This window comes from Chinchilla lanigera, unplaced genomic scaffold (genome assembly GCF_000276665.1).
Source record: "Chinchilla lanigera isolate Chin_1 unplaced genomic scaffold, ChiLan1.0 scaffold00043, whole genome shotgun sequence".
NCBI classification, from domain to species: domain Eukaryota; kingdom Metazoa; phylum Chordata; class Mammalia; order Rodentia; family Chinchillidae; genus Chinchilla; species Chinchilla lanigera.
This window is the reverse complement of record NW_004955444.1, coordinates 11,201,326-11,229,030: the sequence shown is the minus strand read 5'-3', so window position 1 is coordinate 11,229,030 and position 27,705 is coordinate 11,201,326. Positions and strand designations below refer to the sequence as shown.

General features: G+C 37.4%; 1 protein-coding gene across 1 annotated transcript in view; it reads left to right on the top strand.

The window, feature by feature from the left end:
- Prex2 (phosphatidylinositol-3,4,5-trisphosphate-dependent Rac exchange factor 2) overlaps window positions 1–27,705 on the top strand; it is a gene marked incomplete in the record, with an annotated part of 260,363 nt that overhangs the window by 185,650 nt on the left and 47,008 nt on the right. Inside the window, 2 exon segments of the mRNA XM_005392120.2 lie at window positions 639–782; window positions 10,870–10,984. Coding sequence (XP_005392177.1) covers window positions 639–782; window positions 10,870–10,984 — 259 coding nt within the window.

Genomic DNA, 27,705 nt, shown 5'->3' with positions numbered 1-27,705 from the left:
TGGCTGTAGGGCATCAACAGAGGGTGATTCATTTCTGATTTGGTGCTCAGGGAATGGAGATTACAAAGCCCACGCTAATTTTGTTAATGGTTGCTGTGTATTTAATTTCTTGCACACTACTTAAGAAGTGTACCCCAAGGCCTCATTTTGGCTAAAATATGAAGAAGGCAGGTACCTTAGGAGATTCCAAATTCAAACCATGTGTAGCTGAACTCCTCATTTAGTTAAGTGAGGCATCTGGTATGTCCAAGTATAACGATGTTTCCTATTACAGAATTTTATGTGCAGTGCGGTAATAAATCTGTTGCTTTAGCTAATGAGAACCTGATTTAATACTCTTTCACTGAATAGCATTTTATTTCTAGCCTGAACATGATGCACATAAGCACCTTAAGTGTATGATGTTCTAGGAATTTTCAGGATTCTTTGTAAGGACTAAAAAGATTTTTTTTTTTTTTTTTTTGGTTTTTCTCTGGTACCAGGAACCGAACTCACGACCTTGCGCTTGCCAGGCAGGCGCTTTGCCGCTGAGCTAAATCCCCAGCCCCAGGACTAAAAAGATTACCTTAGATAATCTATATATACAATGTATAGTGTCCTGATTTCAGAGAGTAATACAGCCTTTAATGTCATTTCAGACGTGCCTCTTACATATCAAGCAGAAGGAACCCGGCAAGCTCTGAAAATTTACTTCTACATTGACAGTTATCATTTTGAACAACTGCCTCTACGGTTGAAAAATGGAGGAGGGTTTAAAGTTCATCCTGTTCTTTTTGCACAAGGTAAACTGTTTTCCTTTTTATGCCTCACATACTCAACTTTTTTTTAAAAAAAGGTAATTTTAACAATCAAGTTTTTTATTAATTGGAAAATTCCCTATAGTTTTTAGGTAATATATTTGCTTCTGAGAATATTTAGGAAAGAAAGAATGAACTATGATTTAAATATTTATCTAATAAGCTTATAGCATTATTTATAAGGGAGAAATACATTATGAGTAGTTTAAATACTGATTAATGAACTTGCTTAAATAAGTTAAATCATAGTAAAACCATTAAAAATGTATGGTCAACATATTTTATGATATAGAAAAAAATGTGACAGTATACTCATGCAGATTATTTTAAAACATATTGTAATTTCAATTACACTGTATATATGCATATAAACTTACATGTATCTGAAATGTTTTGCACATCTCTGAGTGTTTAAACAGATGCTTTTAAAAACATTTTATATATCAAAATTTTTGTCAGGAAAGATGTATTGCTAATTTTTTTAAAAATAAATGTTAGTGGTGGTAGAATTAAGAGTAACATGAGTAAGAAGATGCTCGCCATGTGCTGGATTTCCCAGGAGAGATCATGGGTCTTTTCTGTTTCTAAGGTCATATAGATCAGAAGTCCAGATTACTGTACTGTCGCTTTTGGGTTAGTGCCCCACTCAAAGCCCCGGAAATATGCATATTTGTGAGCACAAGGTTATAGCAACTTCTCTAACACCTTGAGTTTTTTTTTTTTTTCTTTAGGGTTTTCTAGAACTGCATTGATTTTGCTGTAGACTTTCAAAGTTCTAATAAAAAATGAAGAGTAGGAATATAAAATCATGCTATCTACATATCTGAAGAATATGCAGGCATATGAAATCTAAATTCACCACCAAGTAAAGATTTTGCTTTGTACCACTTCCATACTACTCTTAAAAACCGAATTCTCAAAGATCATTTTCTTAAATTGCCATAGCTTGAAAACTATGACTACCTCAAACATATTCTTGGCAATACTACATTTATGCTGAGGGAACTTTTAGTGAAATGATGATTTTAGGAGTTATTAGAAGGCATTTTAATTTCTCTTTGGAGGACTATGATTTATAGGTTGGGTCACCATAGGTAATTAAGATTCTGTAAGAAACAGAATAAAAACTGAGAAACACTGACCAAAAATAGACTTTTCAAGACAACAGGAGAATAGTTTAACCTAAAAGATATCTAAGTCCTTGTAGGAATAGGCAGTGTGAGAAGACAGAAAGGTTCCGATCAAAAATGTTAACTTTTATGGGGCTTACTTAGGGATTACAGTTATTTTCAGTTTCTTCATTTGTTTTCCTATATTTCTAATTTTTAAACTGTCTTTGAAATCATTACTGATATGACAGATGGAACCAAGCATCCTTTTAAAAAGTTGTCACATTTATGATCCTCTGCTTTAAATAACTGAATAATTATGTTCAACAGCTGGTGTGCCTAGGAGAAAAGATTATCTTTGCAAGCAACCTCCATTTATAATTTCGGTAAAACCCAATTTAAAAATAACCCCTGAATACAGTTCAGTGAATATAATATCACTTTTAAAATAGAATTTAAAGAAAAGCTGTAGTAAACTTTAGGTTTTCCAGTTCTCATAGTACTGAAACATAAATATGATTTGAATATGCAACACAGGAGATATTTCTGTAACTGAGGTTACAGAAGGTAAGGAAACCTGCGAGGCAGTTTATCTCATTACAGATCTGTCAGGGCCAAAGCTGTTTATTGAAAAGGGAGGCACAGGTTCCTTTGCAGTCGTAAAGCTCCCTGGAAGAATCATTAGTTACTCATAGGATTCATCAGATTGAGTGAAGCCTGGAAATCCAGACGGGGTCTAAGTAGAGACTGCCACCTGGTAACTGAAAGTGGTAACAAATGGAAGAGATTGGGATCAGAGTCCATTCCTGGGACGAAAGTTTATTTGAAGTGTTTTAGTTCTGTGAGTGCGTGTGTACATGTTTCTTTGCCAGAAAATGTTTTTAAACAATAGAAAAGTGAGACGAATTTGAAAATTTCGTGGGAAATTTATTAAAGTCAGCCTCCCCAAAGCTGTCTGTGGAGAGTAGAAGGAGTAAATGTATTATCCTCTTCTATTTTTCTCGCCTCCATGAAGTTTTGGAAGAGGATAGACCTGGTTGTTGACGAGGTAGCCTGCGAGATAGGACCAGCTCTTGGATCAGAAATCTCAGGGTTGGAAGTGAGTAGGGTTTGAGGTGAATGTATATTGCTGAAAACCAGAGCTTTGAGAGAACAGGAATCTAGGTAGAAAAAAGTGATACAGATGTCCAAAGTAAGACACACAGAAATAGCCAGACAGGAAAGCTGGCATGAAGCCTACTGCAGATGCTTGAATGCGACCACATTAAAGCAACCTCTACCTTGTACATACTTCCGACAGCTCAGGGTATTTGTACTGATGGGAATCCCCAAGAACTTAGTGAAATAAAGCAAGTAATTATAAATGGAATCAAGACAGGAGTACGGGGGGGGTAAATATTCAGGGTCTTTTATCCCACCCACTCCTCGCTGATTCATTTCCATGTGTCTGTCAGTAGCTCCCAGAACTGGCTACACATTAATCATCTTGGAAGGGTTTTGGAAAATACCTATTCTCAGCACCATAGTGCGGGAGACCAGATGGGAAGAATAAAGCCCAACTGGCCTCTTCTGTGAGCCCTGGAGAGGCAGCGGGGGCGTGAGCATGTGATACCATTCTGCAGGCAAAATTAACACAGCTGAGATACTGTTGTTTCCTGAGATACATACCATCGATGGTGGAAGACAGAGTCCTGTTTTACTCTGATTGCTTGTGCCCATATCTGAATAAAGCCAGGGAGTGCCAGTCACTCAGGGCTTTTTGCCAAAGGGAAACAAGAGCCTTCTGTCTCCCCACATTTTAACCTAATTCTGTGTTTTATCTTCACCGCCTCTTGGTCAGGTCCAAGCTCATAGATTGGCCCCCTACACCATACCAAGTCAATTAGGATGGAATTGCTGTGGGCGAGCAGTAGGAGATACCAGGATATTTCAGTAGCTTTCTAGCTTTCACAAGTGTATGTGGACTATGAAACACTGCAGTTATCCAGTTAATCCTTGTTTAATTACGATATTTTATTTCACAAGTGGTTGGCATATTTAGATTCTGGGCAGATGAGGCTAGGAGCACTGTCAAAGGTTTTTGTATTCTTAAGGTCATGAGGATATAGCATGGCCCTAGAAGGAGATGTGACCTTAGCTGAGACGATTTTTTTTATCCAAAGTCAAGGATGGTCTGGAGAGTAGACAGCTAAGGGGTGTCTTCTGCAGCAATCAAAGCAGCTGGTCAATGAGTCTCTCATCTCTGAAAGGGGATTCTAACAAGCAGCCCTTAGAGGATCCTCTGTAGACCATGCTTTGCATTCCTGAGACCCTTGTCTTTGTATAAGGCCTAAGAGAGGCTCCCCTAGACCCCTGGTATACTTCCCTTGGTTGGGGGATTGTTTATTGTTTGAGACAGGGTCTCACTATATAGTTCAGAGTGGCCTTGAACTCACTATGTAGCCCAATCTGGCCTTGAACCCATAGTGATCCTCATGCCTTGGCCTGCCAAGTGCTGGGATTGCAGGTGCCTAGTGGGAAAGGATTTTAGGACAAGCTATAGCCCTTTCTACTGCAGGTTGTCTTGGGGCCTCAGCAGATTTTTCCCTCTTGTAAGACCACTACTCATTGCACTGAGACCTCCTCTGTAGATCAGCCTAGGTCTCAGCCTCTTCTGGTGTTGGTGGCTAATCTATGGCATGATAAGGATGTTTTTCTTCAGGGGCCTGATCCTCTGGCCGCTACGCCTTTCTCAGAACTTGATTGCTGCCACTGTTGGTTTACCGTGAAATTCAGGCAGGGAAGTACCGGGAGAGACCTCGATAAGTGACCTGAATTCCTCCTGCCCTGAGCTTTGCCAAGATGGCGACTGCTGGTACTTGGCACAGGAACTTCAAGTGGCCAGGTGGCAACTGTAGCTTACAGTTCAGTGGGACCTCTGTGTTGTCTCCAGGAGAAAATATCTTTTCTCAGTGATCAGGATGTTTATCCCCACAGAACCAGAGTTTCAGGCTTGGGAAATACAAGTGAGACCCCAAATGAGTCACTGGAACTAATGTTGTTTTGCATGGCAGCTGTAACAAACCACCCCAAACCAGGTGCTTTAAAATAGCAGACATTTAGTCTATCATAGTTCTGAAAGTGTACAGTCTGAAGTCAAGGTGGTATCAGACCGTGCTGCCCTTGCCTGCCTCTTTTGGTTCTGGTGGTTGTTAGTGGTCCTTGGCTTTCCCTGGTTTGTGGCAACTTTATTAGAATCTCTGCTTCCCTCTTCATGTGAATCCTTCCCTCACTGCGCGTCTGCCTCTGTGTCTTTGTATCCAAATATTTCTCTCCTTCCAGGGATACCAGTCGTTGGGTTGGGTCTACCCTCATCTGGTACGCGCTCCTTTTAATTTGATGACATCTGTAAATACCTATTTCAAAACATAGTCATATTTACAGGCACCAGAAGTGAGGACTTTGTCATATCTTTTCCAAGGTGCGGTTCAACCCTCACCAGATATTATGCACCATTACTTCTGCTGCCACCCTTGGCTTCTTGAACTATGTACTGTACCTCTGAGGGTGATGTCCTATAAAATATTTGATTTAAAATACATAGTGTCCTACTGCATGCTATCTCTTCCTTAAGCATTATTAAATACTATTACCTGGGTCTTCTTAGACTAAATAGGACATACAGTGCTGATCTTTTATCCACACTTTGTTATTTTTGGCTATTTTCCTCTTGTGGGAAAAGAAAAGGCTGCCAACAAAATGAGAGAAGTCTACCCTGTAAGTCTCATTTCTTTCCTAGGTATCTTCAGCTGGGGATCTGGCTCTGGTTTAGAGTGCTTAGTGTGGCTGAGCCACTGGGTTCAATCCCCAGTACTGATTAAAAAAAAAAAAAAAAAAAAAAAAAAAAAAAAAAAAAAAGGAAGAAGAAGAAGAGGAAAAGAAATAGGAAGGGAGAGGAGGAGGGGGAGAAACAAAAGGTGTCTTTCTGCTAAGTATGATGGGGCACGCCTGCAATCACAACTATTGAAGGGGTGGGAGGATTGCAAGTTCCAGACCAGTCTAGGTTACATAGAAAGGCCCTGCCTCAAAAAAAATAAAGAAAGGGTACGGATGGAGCTTAATGCAAATACCTTGCATTCCATCCCCGGTACCACAAATAAATAAAATAAGTAAGTAAATAAATAAATAAATGGTGCCTTTCTGTATTTAGAGAATAATTAATATTACGCAGACTATTCAGTATTTTCTCCTTTAAACAAAAGAGAGCATTTTTGTTTTAAATATCATCTTTTTCTAAGTTACTTTCATTCAAGTACTTTGGATTAGAAAATAAACCTTTTAGTAGTTGCCCTTTGGGTTTTACAGAGTGGTTATCATCGAAACAATATATAACTTTTTAAAAATGCAGGGACAGTTCCCAGGATTGAGTCTTCCAAGTGGTCAGAGTTTGCCTATGAATATCTAAACCCACCTCTCTGCTGCTCACAATGGCATCCACAAACTTGCTTTCCTCATACTAGCTGTAGCCAATTCTGAGGAATTCTGACCAGTTCCTGCCAACTCTTGCGAACTGCAACAGTGCGTGTACCATGTGTTACGAAAACACTGCGGTGTGCTCACACTATCAAAAGAAAAAGTCAGTTAGTTTAAACTATTTTTAAAAATATTCTTTAGAGTTTCTATGTTTTCCTTCATGAATCCCTTTCTTGAAAATACCTTGAAATTTTTTAGTGACTGCAAGGCAGCTCTCTCTCATACTTACAGTAATTTCTTTTTATAATGTTCATTAGGTGTTCCTTCTTCACTATCTAAATTGGGTGGAATATTTTCCTTCTGCTAACTCAAAATTGGTAGAAGTGAAACAAACAAATTTTAGGTGTATTTTAAATATTGCTTTTCATGAAATGCTACTAAATAAATTAAATATTCAACCAAATATATTACAGTACATTGTATGGATGAGAACTGAAGAAACTAGTTAAGAAAATGAAAGGAGGGATGCAGATTTGATGCTGCATTATTACACTTTTTAATCTTTTCTATTTTTCTGAAAATAGAAATTTCATTTGGTAGAACACCATTCTGGTTTTTTAAATAACAATAAATTAGCTTTTCAGCTAATACAAGGAATATAGTCCTTCTTCTTACCCATACAAATTATAGCTTTTAAATAGAAAACTCCTCTGTTTTGGTTTATTTCCCACAATCACAATTCTATTGTATGCCATAAAATTGTCACTTATCTTCTTGACAAAATTGTTAGATGCTTTTTCCATTTTTTTCTAAAAAATATATAATTATAAATTTTAACTACCTTGCTAATTTGGAAATATTATCAAGAGATGTAATGAAAATAGTAGTTTATGGCAATATAGAAGTACCTACTGAAATTATACTCACTTAATTATACGATCGTTCGTATGTTGTAACAAGCTTTTAGAACAGGACTGGCCATTCTGGCCAGAGTCAAACCATCAGAACCTTTATAGGAATTAGATCACACCTGGACACGTGGTTCCACCATTGCTTTTTGCCAGTGTTCTCTTTGCAGTCCTTCTAGTCTCAACTCACAGTGGAACTGTTCTTGCATGAACCCACCCACTAGGTCTCCACATTTCCTGTTTAGCTAAGTACACCAATGGGTAATCTGTATCTCATGGAAATTGAATTAAATAGTGCCGGTAGAGTGTTTGGCATGTTGCCTAGAACATAAAACTCATATTCAATAAATAAGACTATTCATGGGCTCTCTTAGTACTATTACAGTATTTAATCAAATTTTTCTGCCATAACCATAATTAATAGGTACTCCTATTTTCCATATGAAAAATGAAGAACCTGAGGACCTCAGATACTAATTAACTTGCACAAAGCTACACAGGTACTAAGGAGCCTAACCCAGAGTTTTACTTTCATGTGGAGGATTTTGTCCTTAGATTTCCAACCGGGAAGTCCTGACTATGAGGCTAGTAGTAATTAGTATCACAGCTGTATAGAAATCTTTACCTATATTTAGTTTCTATTTTCAAGGTAAATTTTTAGACTCTTTTAACAGCTGTTATAGGGAGTAGTTATACTAACAGGAATTAAGGACATCTTTATAACTCTTAAAATTTAAGAAGCAATGTTAATGACCACAAATAGACTTACGAGTGTATACGAGTGTATCTTAACAAAATGTATACGAGTGTATCTTAACAAAATGCTTATAGATGTAGGTAACGTTTAAATGTCAGGACCAAATTTAAAGATGTGTCAAGTTTTGATCATTTTATATGTTTAAGGTCTCAATGAATATTCTATAAAAGAGAGCACCTATTCATTACCTTGTATATATTAAATTTATATAGTGTTATTAAACTTACAGTTTTAACTCTATAAATTTAACTTGAAAGCTTATACTCACAGCATATATACATATAAATATATATATACACTCCCAAATACATGTTATGTCATAAAATAAAGTGATAGTTGTTTAACCAATCATGAACTGATTATTGAAAACATTTTTTAGGTTAACATTCAAATATCATCTAACTCTTAAAGCTCATTTTTCAGTAACCAAAAGCCTCCAGATGAGAACACAAGAAAGTATTTTAGTAAATTATAGAGCTTTAGCTTTTAAATCTAGTTTTGTAAGTTTAATGAAGCATATCTTAACACCTTAAGAGCCATATTGCTTTAAACATAGAAAACTTAACATTTTAATTATAAAGCCAAAATAATTCCTTTAGATAACTCATTGTGACAGCTGACACTTTTAAGCTATGTATATGAAATTTGACCAAAGAAAACTCTTTAGCTACTATACACTGATAATAATAGACATTCCATTTATAACACTGATTCTTTGTATTATCTTGCATTATCTGACAACCCGAATGGAAATATGTTGCTAACTTTCAAGACATCTTTACTGTTAGCAATGAAATTAAATTAGCTGTTCTGAGAGAAATTATGGCAAAAGAAGGGCAGTTCTCCTGGAACTAGGGCTGTGGCTATCCCTTAATACCTGCTGGTATTAAATCCAAGGGGCCTAGCAATGGTTTCTGCACTATCAATGAACTCATCTGTGGTATAAACCAGTCAACCGGTGGAGCAGCATTCCTGAGGGGAGAGAAGAGCTCCTGGATTTCTAGGAAGGATCCCAAATAGGGTGGCCACCAAGGCCCTTTGGCAGGGGTAATTTATACAGCAAAGTCACAACGTGGGTCAAACTAGGATCACTCTATGCTTAGCTAATATTGATCCAATAGGGAATGGAGTCACATAGCAAGGGTACATGGTAGGGTACATTTTTAGGAAGGTAATGAGCAGGTTCTCTGGTCACCTACCTGGGTCCCTGATGCCTACCTGGGTATGCTGGACCAGGTGATGCTAATTACAGTGCCCCTTAGGGAGTCGTGTAGGCCTGGCCATTGCGTCTCCATCTTGAGGCCTGGTCTTCAGATCCGCCTGTAGTCACAGTCCTAACTTTTTGTATTGTTTTGTGCTCACTTCCTTGAGAGCCCAATCCCTCCCTGACTCTATGTTAGTTTCTATCTAACTTAGCTGCCTGTGATAACTTGATATTTCCTAGTAAGCATAGACCCTTTTTAAAAAGGTAGATTAGCAAGAGCAAACAAACAGAACCTTCATGACGTGCATACCCCATGCATATGTTGGAGACACCCCAGAAAACAAGAGGAATCTTAAGGAGGTAGCTTTGAACTTAAAGTTAAATGTAGTGGTCCCCTCTTACCTGTGGTTTTGCTTTCCATGGTTTCAGCTACCCAGTCAGCCATGGTCTGTAAATATTAGTCAGAACTTCCGGAAATAATTCATAAATTCTGAATTAAACACCATTCTCAGTACTGCGGTGTGCTTTAACCCAGCTAGGACATGAGTCATCCTTTTGTCCAGCATATCCAGGCTTGTGTGCCACACCTGCCCATTAGTCACTTAGTTGATCTCTGCAGGCCGTTGTGATCCCTCAGTGCTTGCATTCAAATAACCCTCATTTTACTGAGTAATGGCTCTGGAGCATAAGAATAGTGATACTGACAATTGAATGTAAAAAAGGGAAACCCAAAAGGGCTTCCTTTAAATAAAGTGAAACTTCTTAATTTAACAAGGTCTATAGTGAGAGTAAATCTTCTACTCCTGAAAAAAAGAAGAAAAAAGAAATCAGTGCTAATTTTCAAACAGCAAAGTTCCAGCCACATTGTGTGATAAAGGGGGTGGAAATGGCATTATATGTGTGTACGGATGCACAGGAACAATACAATATATGCAGGATTCTCTACTCTGCATAGTTTCGGCCATACTCTGGAGGTCTTGTAAAGTAGCCCTTCAGATGAGGGCTTTCCCTACTTTATAGTACTTGATACCTATGGAAATAAAGAAAGAACAGGAGGTAGAGCCAGTGGCAAGAATGTTACCAGGAAGAGCCCAGAATGCACAGACTGATGTTTCAGCTCTTGATTTAAGTCAGTGCCTTCTCCACTGATCAGTCTCTTATGATTCAATAGTCTTTCTTTACTGATACCATGAGGGAGATACCCTCACAAATGCAAATTTCTTTGTAGATACAAATTTCCCTTACAAAAGAGTAACTTCTACTTTATTTTCAGAGTTTCTTCTGTATTTGCGGTTTCCCAAAATTTTAAGCTCAAAATAATCCTTGTGCCAAAGAGGCATATTTTAGGGTGGACTATTCTAGCCCTCTACAACGCATACAAATGTTTTAAAACTAGAAGACAAGCTAAACTAGAAGTTTTCTTTGCTCACTTCACCGAAGATTCACCAAGTGTTTGATGTTTATCTTGAGAGCACAAGAACAGCGTTCATTCATTTCTGGACTAATTAAATACAGCTTCTTGCATATATATGTAATCATACTTGGAGCTATTTCATGATTAGCCTAATAGTCAAAAAACTAGATTAAATATGGAAAACCGAGTTATGCATTGCATGAAAAGGATGTTATCTTGTCTACACAGCGCTGGAGAGCATGGAAGGATATTACTATAGGGACAATGTTTCAGTGGAAGAATTTCAAGCCCAGATAAACGCAGCCTCACTGGAAAAGGTCAAACAGTACAACCAGAAGCTCAGGTATGTGATCCTTAGTTTTCAATTTTTTTAAATAAGTTTCTGTATTTTGAGCATATGAAAAAGTTTTGTGACATTTTTATGAGGTGACTATTCATAATGATATTTATTTTGATATAAATTCTTCTTATACAATGTTTAATGTTGCAGATATCCTAATGGCTACACATGTTCCAAATAAAAATAATCAAGAAAACCTGTTTTTGAATTTTTCATGTTATTTTGTTTCTAAAGAAGATAAAGAGAGGGGTTAAATACATAGTAGACCATTTCCAAGGGAAAAACCTTGACATTTTAGTCCACACAGAAGCTTGGTGAATTACGGATGAATAGATTCCTTCCTGTGCTGTTTAACAGCCAGCACCTTCTCCCAAGGAGAAGAGTATGCTTCACATGAAGATAGGACAGACCTTGTGGATGGTACTGGAAAATGTTATTCTTTCACATAGATGTATTGATACTTGCACTTAACGTTTTTTCCTCTAAAAATAGTGGATGGTAGACAGCAGGGAAAATGAACCACAAGCAGTAGAAGGAAAATGGACTCAGAAGCTTTAAATTTCAGTATTTATTAGTATACATAGCTTCCTTGTATTTTACAAATTATCTTATTGACTGATCCATATTTGAAATTACTTGACACACTTCTATTGGTTTATTTATTTATTTTTTACCATATGGGGATCCAGCTCAAAACCTCACACATGCCAGGCAAGCACTCTTTCACTGAGCTGTATCCCCAGTTACAAGACTTTTATTTTAAAAGAGAAATATTTTTATTTGACCTTGAGTTCTAATAATTCAGAAAATGCCCTGTGGTAGTTTTGAATTTTTGTTTATGCTATGGCCAAATTGTGAGGATAAATCAATTTCTAAAATGCCCAACAGCTCATATGTTGCTTCTGACCAGGGAACAGGCTTTCTTCCACTAAGAGTGCTTTGTCTCTTTCCCCTGTCTCACGGACCTGTCCTGTCTCCTAGGTCCTCTGCTTCCTCCATCGTCTTACCATCTTCTGAAGCTCTCAGACTCAAGTCCCGAAGATCTTTTCTGATTAATTTTCTCTTCCTCTTAAAATAGTTGATCCTGATGACACTGACTACCCTGTTACCTTTATAGATCATTATTTCTCAACAGCATGTAATAAACTGACTCATTTCACAAGAAAGAAGAAAAATAACCTTTAATTCTGACAAATACGTCTCCTGAGTAACAGTGCCTTATGCAGCTCAAGTTCAATCTTTGAAAATCTTTCAGTTGCCAATTTTGTCATAGAACAGAAGTTACCTTCCTAACTGATAAAATGTATTTTTCAGTTACCTTTCAATGGAGAATCCAGAATTACAGCCTGTGTGTAGAATACACAGCCCTGAGCATATGTCCTTAGATACCAGTTTGAGAAAATAAACAGTGTGGCAGCATCTTGACTAATCTCCCAGTCTCTGAGCACTGATGTTATATTAGTCTCAGGATTGAGCTTCCATAGCATGTCTGACCCGTAGGATTCAGTGTCCTACTTTAGTAGATTCACCTTCATAAGATAACTTTTTAAAAAAATGTTGATGCTGAGGTGAATATGGGCACTAGAATTTTTAGAAGCCCCCAGGAGATTTGAATTTAGAGGATTATCAGAGGGTAATTCCCAGCATCAGTGTCGTCTGTAAACTTGCTAACCACTCTTGCGTGGGCCCAGAAATCTGAGTTGTAGCAAGCTTTTGTGATTATTCTTTCACGTAGTCAAATTTCAGAACCACTGTCTCACACCTAGGTGAGTATCAGATCCTAGCTTTTCATTTTACTTTATGATTATTATTGAATTCAGTTTTTCATCTTCATAATACAAATAGGTATAGAATGTTTTCATCTTATTTACAGTATAAGTTCTTCAAGATGAGTGATAAATTTATCTTGGTCTACCCCATTGTGTTTATCAAGGTGCTTTTGCATAAAAAACTCTTCAGAAATGTGTGTTTAGTTACATTAAAGTACTTAGGTATAACTGGCAAAAGAAAAAAGGATTTAACATACCATTCTTAACCTTATGGGCCTTTTATTAACAGAAACGTATATTTATATGAAAGAAATACCTGATAAACTGTTTATTAATGGTTCTTTATGAATAAAATAGCACGTGACTAATAACATGCTATTCTATTCCAATAATAAAACATTTCAATGTCACTTGCCTTGAGAAAGCATTTTTAAACTTATAACCTGGTAGTACTATTGAGTGCCCTTGTCAGCAATAACCCACTGTTGTGTATTAGATTTCCTTTGCACTGGAAGGTAATTCTCTTCCTCCTAATTTCCAATTCTGCATTCTCCTCCTGCTTATTTCCTGAATAAGGTGCTAATTAACCCTTAATGCTTTTGGTTATTGTATAAGCTCAAATGCTTCTAAATTTCTCACGCACAAGCTGTGATGGTTTGCACAGCCACAAGCCAGCAGCACTGCCATTTCCAGGGGCACTTACTGCTCCTCTCAAAAACTAGCCCCGAGGTATCAGTCTGACCTTATAATCCTGGTGGCCTTTTTCACACTTTGACTGGACACTATTCTATCCTGAACATAAACTTATTTACTAATTGGAGGCCAAAAAAGACCTTTTTTAAAATCCCCCTTAGATTTACAACAAAGCTGTTTGACGAGAAAGCATTCTTTAGATTACAAGTGTATCTCAAACTTGCATAAACAAAAATAATGCATTGGCACAGCTAGATCTGGCAGGTATGAGTTCCTTAGCATACCGTTTCTCTTGCCATTTTTTGATGCTCCTTTCCTCTGTGTGGGATTCATTTTCAGCTCCATTTTTGCTTCCTGTCTGTGTAAAGATGGTCACTACAGACCAGTGTTACGTTTTCAAAAGAGAAGGTGCTCCCCACCAGCATCAGCAAAAGACCCAGGGAGGTGGTCATTAGCCAAAGCCAGGTCACTTGCTCTTTCCTGAGTGGGCTCAGCAAAACTGACCAGGGCAGGATGCTGGACAAGCAGAAACCAAGGGCTCCATGCTTCACAGAGAGATTGCTTCAGAAGAACGAAGGATAGACGGAAGTAATTTTCTACTTACAAGGAAATGAGAATCAAAATTTTATAAATAAATCAAGAGACAGTCACAACACTGTACCAGGTGAATTGTGTGGAATGCTTAAAAACCTACTGAGTTCCATGTTGGCATTTCCATTTTTTATGGAGAAAAGGTAAAGCAAAATTTCAGAAGAAAATAATAGGAAAATAACAACAGTTAATACGTTACATGTTGTTATCTTTAAAGTAGTTGCTCAGGGTAAAAGATATGGGCATAAAAATTTCTCCAATGGAGATTAGCACACACCTTCCTTTTCAATGAGCTAAGAGACACTAATAGTATAACTGACTTGTATTTTTTCCCTTTTCCCCACTGTCCTATCCTCTTTCAACCATTGTAGTTCCTTTTTCCCTTTGAACATTTTTTTCCCATTTCACAATATCTATTGTACATTTTAGAATTTATTTACTCTTTCAGTTTCTCACACCAGGGAGACAGTATGATGTTTACACATGTGAGTCTGATTTATTTCACTTATAAGTATGGTCTCAGGTTGCATCCAGGTACTTATAAAAGTCTCAAGCTTATCCTTCTTTTGACTGAGTAATACTGTATTGTATAAAATTACCATTTTTTAAATTCATTCTTTGGTTGATGGGCATTTCACTGAAACATGTTCACTGGAAGAAAGATGGCCTCTTTAATAAATGGTCCTGGAAAAACTGGCTCTCTACATGCCAAAGACTAAAACTAGACCCATATCTGTCACCATGCACTAAAGTCAAAATGCATCAAAGATCTAAATATTAAACAGAAACAATAGATCTACTGGAAGAGAAAGTAGGTAGAAATCTTGAAAACATAGCTGTAGGCAGAGAGTTCATGAACAAAACCCAGACTGCACGGGCGATACTTCAAAGAATCAACAACTGGGATTTCACCTTATGAAAAAGCTTTTGCAAAGCAATGGAAATCACCAACAGAATAAAAAGACAACCCACAGAGTGGAGAACGATCTTAGCCAATTGCCCCTCAGACAAATGATTTCTATCTAAAACATATAAAGAAGTTTAAAAGATCAGATATCCCAAATCCAAAGAACTAATCAAAAAATGAACAACTGGGATGAATACACACTTCTCAGATGAAGAAATACAAATGGCAAATAAATGCATGAAAAACTTTTCAACATCACTGGTCATTTGAGAGATGCAAATTAAAATAACACTGAGATCCCATCTCACCCCAGAAAGAATGGCTGTCATCAAGAAATCAACCAATAACAAATGCTGGAGAGATGGTGGAGAAAAAGGAACCCTTCTCCATTGTTAGTGGGATTGTAGACTGGTCCAACCACTGTGGAAATCTGTGGAGATTCCTCAAAAGCTAGGATTGCAGGTCCCATTTAACCAAACTATTCCCCTTCTGAGAATCTTCCCAGAAGAATTAAAAACATCATGCCACAGTGATACATGTGCATACATTTATGGCAACACAATTTGTAATAACTAAATCTTGGAAGTATTTTCACTGTAAGGCGAACTTAAGGTTACCTAGGTAATAAGTGGTTAAACCAGGTTTTAAATCCAACCCAGCTTTTTTTTCATTAATGTCTGTATTTTGTACTATATAAGGCCATCCAAGTGAAGAGAATGAATGCATGTTTTACACAGAAAATGTACACAGACAAAAAATTCTCTGTTACTGTATATTGGTGTCATATATCACCCACTGCCCTCAATTACTCTGATTCTAGACCAGCAGTCATTCCTTCATTCAATGTACCAGAAGTTTCCTTTTTTTGTTAGAATGGATAAGATAAGAAATAAAAAGGTGAATAAATCATAAACAAAATATTTAAGATCATGAAAATTATAGGGAAGGAAATAAAAAACAAATGGATACCAAGAAGTTGATAATTGAAAAGAAGAAGTTAAGGAAATCATTAGATAATATTTGAACATTAACCTGAATCAGAAGGAGACAGCGTTGCCAGAACAAGGGAGAAGATTTCTCCAAAAACAGTGAATTGATGGCTACACGTAATGGGAACAGGCTTATCATGGTAGAGTAAGACCAAAGAAAAAGCCAGTAGATTCCAGCACAAGAGGAGGAATGATGCCGGCTGAGAAATACGAGCAGAACCTGATTATGCATGGCTGCAGCCCTTGTGGGAATTTTGGATTTAACTGTAAGCGCAATGGAGAAGGCAGTAGAAAATTTTTATTGAGTTCAGATTTTCCTTTTGTATTTCATGCATTGGATACAAATAATATTCAAAATGGTTAAAGTTTTCACAAGACTGTAAGGCATAAGTAAAATGAGCTGAGACCGGCTGGCTGGTCTGACCATCTTCCTCCCACCTCCTGTAGAAAGACAAACAGAACTTCGGGGGATCCCTGGCCCTATGGGTGACCCCCAACCCTAGTTGCCTGAAGATGCCCTAGTTAGCTGTTTCCCTTGTGAACAAGGCTGAGGGCTAGCAGAAATGTTTCAGAGCTGTTCTAAAATATAACCTCCCTCCTGGGCCAAGCCAGGTAACGTTTTGATTGATTTGCTGTGGCTTATTAAAAAGGAACAGCGTGTAAAGTCTTTCACTGTGGAATTCGACAGAAAAATTGAGGAGTGGAGGCTCTGTCATCCTCTCCCTCCACGATCTGCATCTAGCCCTGGTGGTTTTTTTTTTTTTAATACTTAAAATTTCCTTTTTATTCCCTCTGGCCATGAGCCATGATCTCCATCAGCATCACTTTTCCCTGCCCTGCTTTTGGGTAATTTGTCATTACCAAACCCTTTCACTGTAATGCATGCTCTTTATTGGCAAAAAGCACCTCTACGTGGTGACTAAAGAGAAAAGTTGTAAATGGGAACAGCTTTCCATGTAGCAAAGCAGTGCTTGCAGTTTCAGGAGCTTACGTTATTATTTTTAAATATTATTTTTGGTATAAATGAAATAGTAAAATAAAACCAAAAATCAAAAGAAAACATGTATTAGCTATTAAGATCATTGGTTATTTTGATGAAGTGACAGCTTTCTATGATTTGGTGCCTCAAAATGTAAACTAATCAGTTTCAGGATGAAAGTTAAAAAAATTATTCAAAGCAAATATTCTCTTTAGGTATCCCTTTGTTTTCTATAATAACTGAAAGGAAGGAATTTATTTTGTTAGCAAGGTACACCACACAGAAACTAATCTAAGTGCCATGTATTTTGGAAAGTTTTATCAGCTGAAAAATGTCAGCCAGAAATAAGTGTTTTTGATGGTTCCCGTGATTGCTCCTGCATGAAACATGTCACTTCTCTCCACTTGTGTGGGGGAAAATTATGTCAGTGTGTGCGCTCTCCTGACACGGGGTGGGTATGAGGGATCGCATGGGCTTAGTGCTGCCTCACGGCTTTACGTGCTGCTTTCCAGTGGCAGGAGAAGATGAAAGGACAGGAGAACTTCAGCCTGTATGCTTTTATGCCCTGTCCGTGGTCGTAGGCTCATATCCCCACCCCCTCCTTTTCATTCCCTCACTGTCAACTCACAAAATACTGCTTCCTACTCCTTGATCTGACAGCAAACACTCTATCCAGGTTTGAAATAGAAGTGTTTGTTCCTGCTGATGAATATCTGTGGAAACTACTTTGACTCAATGATAGTACATGACTTTAATATTAGGGGACAAGTGAATGGCAGAATGTAAGAGAATATTAACTAACATACAAAAATGTCTTTGTTCTTAAATTCTTTTTGTATACAATGCTTCAGCTTTAAAGTTAACTGGTATGATTTTTAAATTAAGCAGAACACTTTATAATATTTTATCTCCTCCATAGCAGTTCTATATTTTTCCCATGGAATCTTTCAATAAAGTTGTTTTTTATTTAGTTTTTTAGCTGAAAATGCATCCATGTTTTGGTTTCTCTAAACTAGCTGTAAACCAGATGTGTACATCCAATTCCTTTCTCCTTTCAAATGGAGGATGCAGAGTTTTCAGGCTTGTATATTTTGTTTTCTGTAAGAAATGATTCTCCCATGGCAGGAGTGAAAACTAGGTGTACAAAGAATTTGAGTTAGTTTGTAATGCTGAAAGGTTTTGTAGTCTTCCCTCCTACATGTGAAATATAGGAGTAATCTACCATATACAAAACATGAGCTATGCTTATATAATACTTATATAATATATATATAAAACATATACTTGCATAATGCTCCTATAATACTGCTCGCCTTCCCAGTACCAAGGACAGCGCCTCACATTGCGGGCACTGAGATAGCCGCCTGCTAAGAACAGCCTGTGGTTTATACGTAATGTAACACCCACTGTTCATTTCCTATCATCTTGTTTTGAAATTCTGTATCGTTTTCATTGTTTTTGTGTTGTTTTGTTTTTATCTTTGTTGTTGCTATTTTGTTTCCTTTTCTCTTTAAAACTGAAAAATCTGTGGCTTATGATACAGAAAAATTTATGAATTTATAAACATATATGAGACAAATTACATAAAGAAGACGTAAGGTGCGATGTATGCGTATAAGAAGGGAATCCATCTTGACTGGCAATGGGATGGTGGTTGATGGCTTCAGGCATGAATTATTGCAGAAGTGACCTTGGAGCTGAGATCTGAAAGAGAAATCGGGGTTCTGATGTTCAGGAGAGAGCCTGGAAGATGAACTTGTGAGAAGGGGATTATCTCTAGCAGAGGGAACATGTATGAAAATCCTAAAAGGGGAAGGAGAAATTGTAAGGTGTACAGAGGCTTGACTTCAAGAGAAAGGGGAGCAAAAACCAGTCTGTAAATAGAATTCATATGTGCCTTTTTCCCCCTTTATTATTTGGTTCTTTCTCAATTTCTTTTACCTCAACCTTCACCCAGGACGTACTTTAGCACTTTTACCTTTTGCCAAAGAACAGAAGTGCTCACGGCTCATCTCAAATTTATCTTTCTGTAGGGTGCCTTCAGTTGTCACTTGAACTGGAATGAATCATTTTGTTTGAAACTTAACAGTCCCTCCTTCCGTTTTATTTCGGCTTGTAGGTTATTTACATACCTACCTCAATAGTATGAGGGCAACCAGGTCCTAGCTGTACTAGCTAGTACTTAGTAAATATCATATGCATAGTTCAATTGAACTGGAAATCATGTTAATTGTAATACGTGACTGTATTTTTGTGATATTATCATTTTCTGGAATGTATTCCAGTATCCAGTCTAATTTGCTTTATATCCAAAAATTTCCAGGCCGTTTGAAAGGTACAGATGCTGACTCTGCTGGAGACCCGTTCAGAAAATTCATCAGCAGAGTCAGCGTTCATAAATTTCACATGAGACAAGAAATCAGATAAAGTTGAAGGCGTAGTAACACTCTGAGAGTGACATAACTTCTTTTTATTTGAAAAGTGCTATGATTCCACTAAATACCTTTTCCTTTGGCTTACTGAGAATACAACACTGCTACGTGTATATTATGCATGTAATCTTTTAATTCACCTGCACTGTACTTATTCTTATTTGAATTCAGACTAATTCACTTGCCCTTGGCTATTAGTAATTATTACTAATATTTATTTTAATTTTACCTTAAATAAATTGTAATGCAGTTTTCAGATAAGGTCAGCACAGGAATTAGAATTACTTCACTATCAGTTTTCACATTTTAAGGATAGGTACTGTATTGTGATAATATTTATAAGAGTGAACAGATGAACTGACTGACAAATAGCAGATAAAATCATCTTCATTTTCAAAGCATACTTTGAAAAGAGTCATCTCCATCTGGATGCTAAGAAAAGCTATTGTTTTTTATCTCCAAGCTCAGGAAAGATACTGTTTGCACCAAAGCTAAGAGAAGATCAAAGTACTTTGTGCTCACAATTTCCTTCGGAATAAAGGAGAACTTCAAGTGTCAAACGGAAAATAAGCATACCCCACAGAATCAGTTAGGGAAATATATTCTGTGAGGAAAAATTCGTAGTGCTTATAGAAGCAAGATTGATTTTTATTTTTAACTCTGCTGGCTTTTCTATCTGATCACAAGGTCAGTCAGTCTTAAAAATATATTCAAGGCATCTTAGCAAAGCTTTTTGGTGAGGTTTTTTCCCTATTGCTTTTGTTCATTTCTTTTTGCTGACATTTCAGACTTCTTTTTTGGATGTACCATGGAAGAGGAATGAGTGATTATAAATTATCTTTTGAAAGCTTTACCTCTAAACCAGTCTAGAAATTTAACTTGGGCTCAAAGCTTTCGATAGGAAAGACATGATTTCAGTTTACAAGAAATTAATATGGATATGTGGAAACTCATGATAGAAGTGAATAATAGAGTGCTAATTTCGTAAAGATAGCTGCCTGTTTGGATAGACCAGTTGGCCTGTGGGCAACGTTCTACCTTATGTAGGTTCAACTTTGTGAAGTTCTGCCAGTCACTTAGGAGGAAAATCATTTTTTTCCCTGGGTTTTTGAAATGTTCAACCAGAATGAGTCAAATTTTTGTTGCCTGGCCAATTCCTGCTCATCTTTTTGGACACATCTCAAAATTCATCTCACCCCCGTGAGGTCGTTCTACTTACCCGAAATAAGTGTTTTTCTTTACATTCCCTTATGTGTCTCTGGGATGGCATTCATTGCATCGTATTTTATGTTATTTTCATGTGTTTCTCCTTTTCACTTTCTCTTTTTCCTTTTTGTTTACTTGCTGGTGACAAAGTATGGGTCATGAGCATATGTCTTTATGTATATAAATGCCCAAGAATTAGGACAACCAAACCAGGATGTACGACGTAAATAGAGGCACGCTCCTGACCAACACAGTAATGATGGCTTCAGTAGTCACCTGGAGACTAGTATGGACTCTAATGTCGTTGTTGAATGGGTCTTCATACCCACTCCCACCCTGTTTTGGGAATGTGTCCTTATGATTCATCAGTATTCATTTTGTACTTATATGCGAGTACAGGAATGTGCACAACATTGGGGATATAGAAAATCTTCAAGGGGAAGAAAAATAATTGTAACAAACAGGTCAGTTTGAAATACTCTACTGAACACCAGGGCAGAAATGAAAACATGCCCAGGAACCTTACAGAAGGAGCATCTAGGAAAGACTGATCAATTCAGGGGCTGGAGACAGTTCTGACAGGTGATACTTATAGGCCAGTGAGGGGAGGGGAAAGATGCTGTTTCACTGTGTAGTGTAGAACCACAGAACAGAAAGTGAAGCAGGAGGGATCTGCAGGACAGGCCACAGGGAGCCTCAGCCTCATCTTCGCCAAGATGCCTACAGATGAAGTAGTTCACTCATGACTTCTGAGCAGTAACATGGTGGAGAGGAGTGGTGTACTTTAAACTGTGTTTTCCTGTGGTACCGTCGAGGACAAATTAGGGGTGAGGACAAGGACAGAGAGTCAGATTTGTTAGGAAGCCATTCAAATAGTTCAGGCAAGTAACAGCCAGACAGAGAGACAGTGGAAGAAGACCAAAGGGATATAGATGGCATCTTATTGTTACTTGAAAGTAAGAAGTATCTCAGGAACCTGACAGCGAGTCAAGCCCACTAATATATTTTTGTCTTCATAATGAGTGTGTTCATGAAATCTAACACATTGTCAGAGAAGGATGCATCTGTGTCAATTTTAAATGCCAACCAAATGCGTTATCACCTTATTCTTGGCATCAAATTCTAAAATAAAGTGTCAAAATATATATAATACCATATGTAATAACATATAAAAATTACATGTAGAAAATAATTTCATACTATCATTGCATATAAAATGTTTTGATATCATAAAGCAGAACTTAATAGGAAGTTTTAAGTCTGTTCAAATATTAAGACATTGAACCGTACAAAATTGAAAGGCTATGGCTCTATCTCATTCATAGCATGTTTCTCATATTGTGTATTCATTAATAATTTAAAAATGTGTTTGATATGCATGTTTGTATAGACTTTGAATTTTATCTATTTGAGATATCAGTGAATTTATGTATAAAATTAGATGCATTCAGAAAACACAGTGGAAGATATAAATCTCTTGCCAGCCATATGGAAAGGTGTTTTCAGTAAATTTCATATGACATTTATTGTCTTTTGTATGAGCCAGTTGAAAGAAAAGTGAAATAGATATGCTTTTCAGACCGAAGGCTTTAAGGGCATGCTGGGGTGAGGTTAGGGTACATATGAAAGTATGTAGTGATATGGATAAAAAAAACAAAATAATGATATGAAATTACCTGCTGCATTAATCTACTGAAGGATGGACAGTCCATCAAAATTGGATTCCATTTCTCATTTTTCTGTTGGCTACCTGTATGACTTGGGGCAAGTTCTTGATACCTCCAGTCTTGTTTTCTTATCTCTCCACTGGAGCTAATGATGTTTTGTAGATTGTCGTGAGTTCTAGCTGAGAAGTCTAGTCATGCTTCAGTGTTTGCCTAGCATACAGAACAGCTGATTTGTATCTGAAAATGCATTTCATAGGTTTCCTGCAGAGCATTTAATTGGAGAGCAAAACTGGTATTGGGGTTTCTCTAAGATGCTTGATGTTGGGGCAGCTGACCGCACTGCCCAGTGGGAAAGACATAAAAGGATCTCACATAAAACAGCTATGTCTAATGAAGCTAGAGGAGCCTTGCTTGTGCTCAGAGATCCTCCTGAGGATACAGATGCTGCATTTGACGTCACACTGGAAAACTATACGAAGATAGAGGTTATTGTGAAAAAAAAAAAAAAACTGTTCAGAAGGACGTGCGTCTGGGCTAGGATTTATCACACAGACAGGAAGGCTGTTTTCCCAGATTTGCCAAGAGCAATACTGCAGGAGCCTTGCAACTACCTCTGATAGAAGTATCCAAAAAGGAACTTTTTATGCAATGTGTAATTGAAATCCAGTTGAAAAGTATCACATGCAGGTCTGTACTCTTAGACGTTAAATTATAGCAGATTCTGTACATAGTCAATAAAATATGGCTATTGAAGTCGTTTTTGTTGTTGAACAGTCAAAAATAAAGTTACAAATAGAATGAGAGAGTCCTATATTTAACATCTTTTCACATACTTTGGTCAAATACTGCATATACCAATATTTAAAGTTTTTAATGTGAGAAATGGACTGGGTTCTTGCTTGGTAAAGTATCACATCCAGAATGGGATGACAGTGTGGCTTACAGAAAAATGTGAACTCTGTCTGTGTTTATTTCAATAGCCCTTAGGGCAGAATGACTTGGGTAACTGTTTGATCAACAGTCAAATGCAATTTCCTGCCGCAGTTTATATTCTCTTCCTACTACTGTCTTTGCTTCCCTCCACATACCTGCTTCTGTCTCTGTTTTGCCCTCTGTTTTCCTTTTTTTTCTATCTTTTCTTCCTTCTATCTCTTCGTCTTATTCTATCTGTATACTGTTTTAAATACTTTGACTAACATTAATGCTTAATTTGTTTTCTAGCCTACTATATACCACATTTCTCTGTCTCTCCTGGGTTTGTGAAATGGTAGAGACCCTTTTCATTAGGTTCATAAGAACATGAGGTAATCCAAGGTTAGCTTCTTAAATGTTGATGTCACTGGTAGTTGCTCTCTCCTCTTAAAGCAATACTAGTGTCTGAACTAGCATCCAGAATCCAGAACAGACTGAGTGAAAACTCTCACACGGAGATGTACCTGTAACCCAGCACCATCCAGAAAGAGAGCGGTCCTCACTGGAGAGTAGTAGACGCATTTAACTCAGCTGTTCTGTAAACCTCAGCACGGAAACCTAACTAACACAAGAAAACAAGCCGACGAGATGTTTCCAAAAATACATAACTCCTCCAAAGCTCATCTAGCAGATACTGAAGTGGATGAAATTCCAAAGAATTTTTAAAACTGACAGTTAAAATGATAAATGAGCTCAAAGAAGATACAAATAACCAGAAGACTGAATTAAGGAAAACAATGTAGGATATGTAAGACTTTTATAAAGAGACAGAATTTCCGAAAAAGAACCAACCAGAAATCCTGGAATTGAAACTGCAGTAAGTGAAATAATTGAAAGTCTAGGTTGTAGGCAAAATCAGTCAATCAGAAAAAAAAAAAGAGAGAAATACTTCACTAAATAAGATGGTAGGAATTCAACAATGGGTGTTATATTGCATATTATCTTCAAATTAGTTGTTCAGATTACCAGATATAAGCATCCAAAAGCGGTCAAGAAAAAAATTAAGTATTAATTGTTCCTTTCCATAAACCAATAGACATCAGCAGTACAGTTATCCCAGCTGTCCTTGTACATACATATATATTTTCCCTTCTTTCTTTCTTTTCTCCTTTCCCTCACTCTACTTGTTCCTTCCCCTTGCAGGAAGGAACAACTCACCCTTTCACAATATCTATTGTACCTTTGGGTTTTATTTACTCTTTCAGGTTCTTACACTAGGGAGCTAATACCTTCTTCCTCAGTGAAGCTCTGTATTGTTTCTAATGTTTTTTATTACTTTTTATTCTCTTTAATGGTTTGATCAGTCTTGCATTCTTACATCTGGTAACCTGGACGACTTCATTAAAGATAACAATATGGTGCTTGCTTTGGCAGCACATACACTGAAAAAAGAAGATAACAATATGTACTATAACAACCACTGTTAATTCCTATCATCTTGTTTTGAAATCCTGTATTTTTATTGTTGTTGTATTGTTTTACTTTTGTCTTTGTTGTTTTTTATTATTTTTACTCTTTAAAATAAAAGAGAAATGCTAATGGTCTCCCTGGACTGGACTTGAAGCTATACTATGAAGCCTTAATAACAAAAACATATTTGTGACATAGAAACAGAAATATAAACAAATAGAATAGAATAGAAGATACAGAAACAAGCTCAGGCATCTCTAGCCATCTGCTCTTTGACAACGGGGCCAAAAGCATATGCTGGAGAAAAGACAGTCTCTCTTTATAGAATGATGCTGGGAAAATTGGATATCTGCATGCAGGAAATTGAAACAATGTCCCTACATATCACCCTGTACTAAAATCACAGCAAAATACAGAAACATTGGAACAACTGGAAGATAAGAACAAGAGCACAGAAGATGATGAATGCTTATGCAGATGGGAGGCAGAGGCTCTGTCCCACACGATAGGTGGGAATGCAGACTAGTACAACCACTACGGCTGTCCGAGTGGAGCTTCTTCAGAAGACTAAACACAGAAATATCATGTGACCTAGCTGCCCTGCACTTGGGCATATTTCTGAAAGAGCTGAGGATGGTGTAGTGCAATGATATATGTATATCCAGGTTTATACCAACGCAGTTTATAATAGCAAAGTGTGGAAACAGCCTAGATGCCTGTCAACAGGAGAATAGGAAATGTAGTATAAAGGAAATGTAAAATATATGCACAGTGGAATATTACTAAGCTATAAAGAGTAAAGTCATGTCATTTGCTGGGATGAGTAACCATTATGTTAAGTCAGGTTAATCAGACTTAGAAAGTTAATTAACGCATCTTCTCCTATATGAGGAACTCAGAACTCTGGTAATCTGAGTAACTTCATTGAAGGTAGCAATAGGTAATATAACAACCATTGTTAACTTCCTATCATCTTGTTTGAAACTCTGTATCGTTTTTATTGTTTTGTTTTTACCTTTGTTGTTGTTTTGTTTTCTTTTCTCTTTAAAATAAAAAATATATTCAAGTACATACATACATACATATGGAGAGGTGATAGGAGGGCAGAATATAGACCTCTGGAGACTCAGAAGGAGACAAGTAGAGAAAAGGGGATTAATAGGACTGAAATTGATTAAGGTATATTAAATGCATATACCTATTTCCAAAAGCAAACTCTGCCATCATGTAGTAGTAATGTGCACTAATAAAATATAATAAAACACTGAAATAATTACACAGGTGACAAGTTTACAATAAAGGCTTCTACTTACGTTCAGTTTTTATGCATGTTTTGGTTTGTAGTTGAGAAATTCACTTTGGAGCATCAGTTACTGTGATGTGGTCCCACTGCACACGATTATTATGCAGCTCACACCACCCCTAACTTGCTGCACTGGTCTCTATCTTGTTCGGTAAGACAAGTGCTTTTGAAAACCTGCATTTCAGAGCAGTGTAAATTATTATTCCACTTCACAGTCTCCCTCACAGGTTCTTAAGTCTGCAAGCCACATTTTGAGTGGCACTGAGCTAGAGGGCATAAGCTAAAATTTTCAAGAAAGCAATCAACAGTTGCCGCTGAGGGACATGGCTCTGGCCTTTTGTATACTTGTGTGTGTTCTCGAAACGAGGAAGAACTTGGAGTGTGAACTGGGAGCAGATTCTAGGGGAGGAAGAACTAGCTTGCCCCAGTGAAGAGCTGTCACTGACGATGACTGGGGAGAGCATGACAGCAGAAAAGTAGGTAAAGGAAGAGCCACCGTTAGGAGCTGCAGTTTCCCGGGAAAGGAAGGGCTGCAGGAGTCCAGTTCTTCTGACTCTGGCCAGGGAGGGAGGAGCGTACCCAGCCTCACATGCCTCAGAATGCAGGTTCCCCAAGGAGGACCTTTTGCACCTGTTCACTGCTGTATTCTACTTGTAGAGTGTTACTTTGCACCTAAATTGATGCTCACAAAGTACTTACTGAAGTAATTCAGTGAACAGATGAAGAACATGTCCTTATGCACAGAAATCATGGTTGTGGCATTAATATATTATTTTACTTTCAGCTTTATGTTGTTGAATACCACAAGGATTTCAGGAGAGTTAGACAAATTCTGCAGTAGTGTGTCAACTCTAAGGACAAAGAGAAAATCATTTAAATTATACATAACTCATCTTTTCACTTCTATTAGGACATAAGCAGAATCTATGATACATAAGGGATTTCTTTTCAATCTCTTTGTCTCTCCCTTTCTCCTCTCACCATTTTCTTTTTCTTTTCTTCTCTTTTTTCTTTTCTTTCTTCCTTCTCCACTTTCTCCCTCCCCCAACCCCTCCCTTCCTCCTTTCCTTTCTTACCTTTGTCTTTGTATTGTAATTGAACAAAAGGACCTTACACCTAACCACTCCACAGTCCTTTTTATTCTTTATTTTGAGACAGTGTCCAGTTGCCCAGGCTGGACTCAAACTTACGACCCTCCTACCTCACTCTCTCAGAGTGCCGGGGTTACAGACGGGCACCACTCCTTTTCCATTTTCTTACTTTACCCACTGTTTCTCTCTCATTGTACCTACTAAGTTATCTCCTCAACTGCTGCTTTCCATACCTCCCCCTCTTTCCAGGGCATTGAATAGCTGTACATAGACTGAAATTACATAATCTAAGTGGGCTACTCCTAAATATGCTTATGCCTCAGAGAGCTTTCCTTTGCCCACTAACACCTTCTTGTCCCAATGTGTTTACTAATGTGCTTTTCTAGCACTCTGATTAACCTTTATGGATCATTCATCCCACTGGATTGTAATCATCTGTTTGCCTCTTTTCCCAATTATGCCGTTAATTTTCTGCAGGTAAAAATTATTTTATTTTCATAATACCTAGCACTGTGCCTGACTTATAAACTGTTTGTATATAGAGTAAATAACTAAATACACACATCTGGAGTTTAGAGACATTTGGGTCCCGTGAAAGAAAAAAAGATGACCTCAGAGACTGTTGAGAATGAGAATGGTGAGGCAAGGCAGTGGCTCAGAAACCAGATGTGGAAGAGGTAGACAATGGAGAGGATACCAGAGAGGAGACAAAACA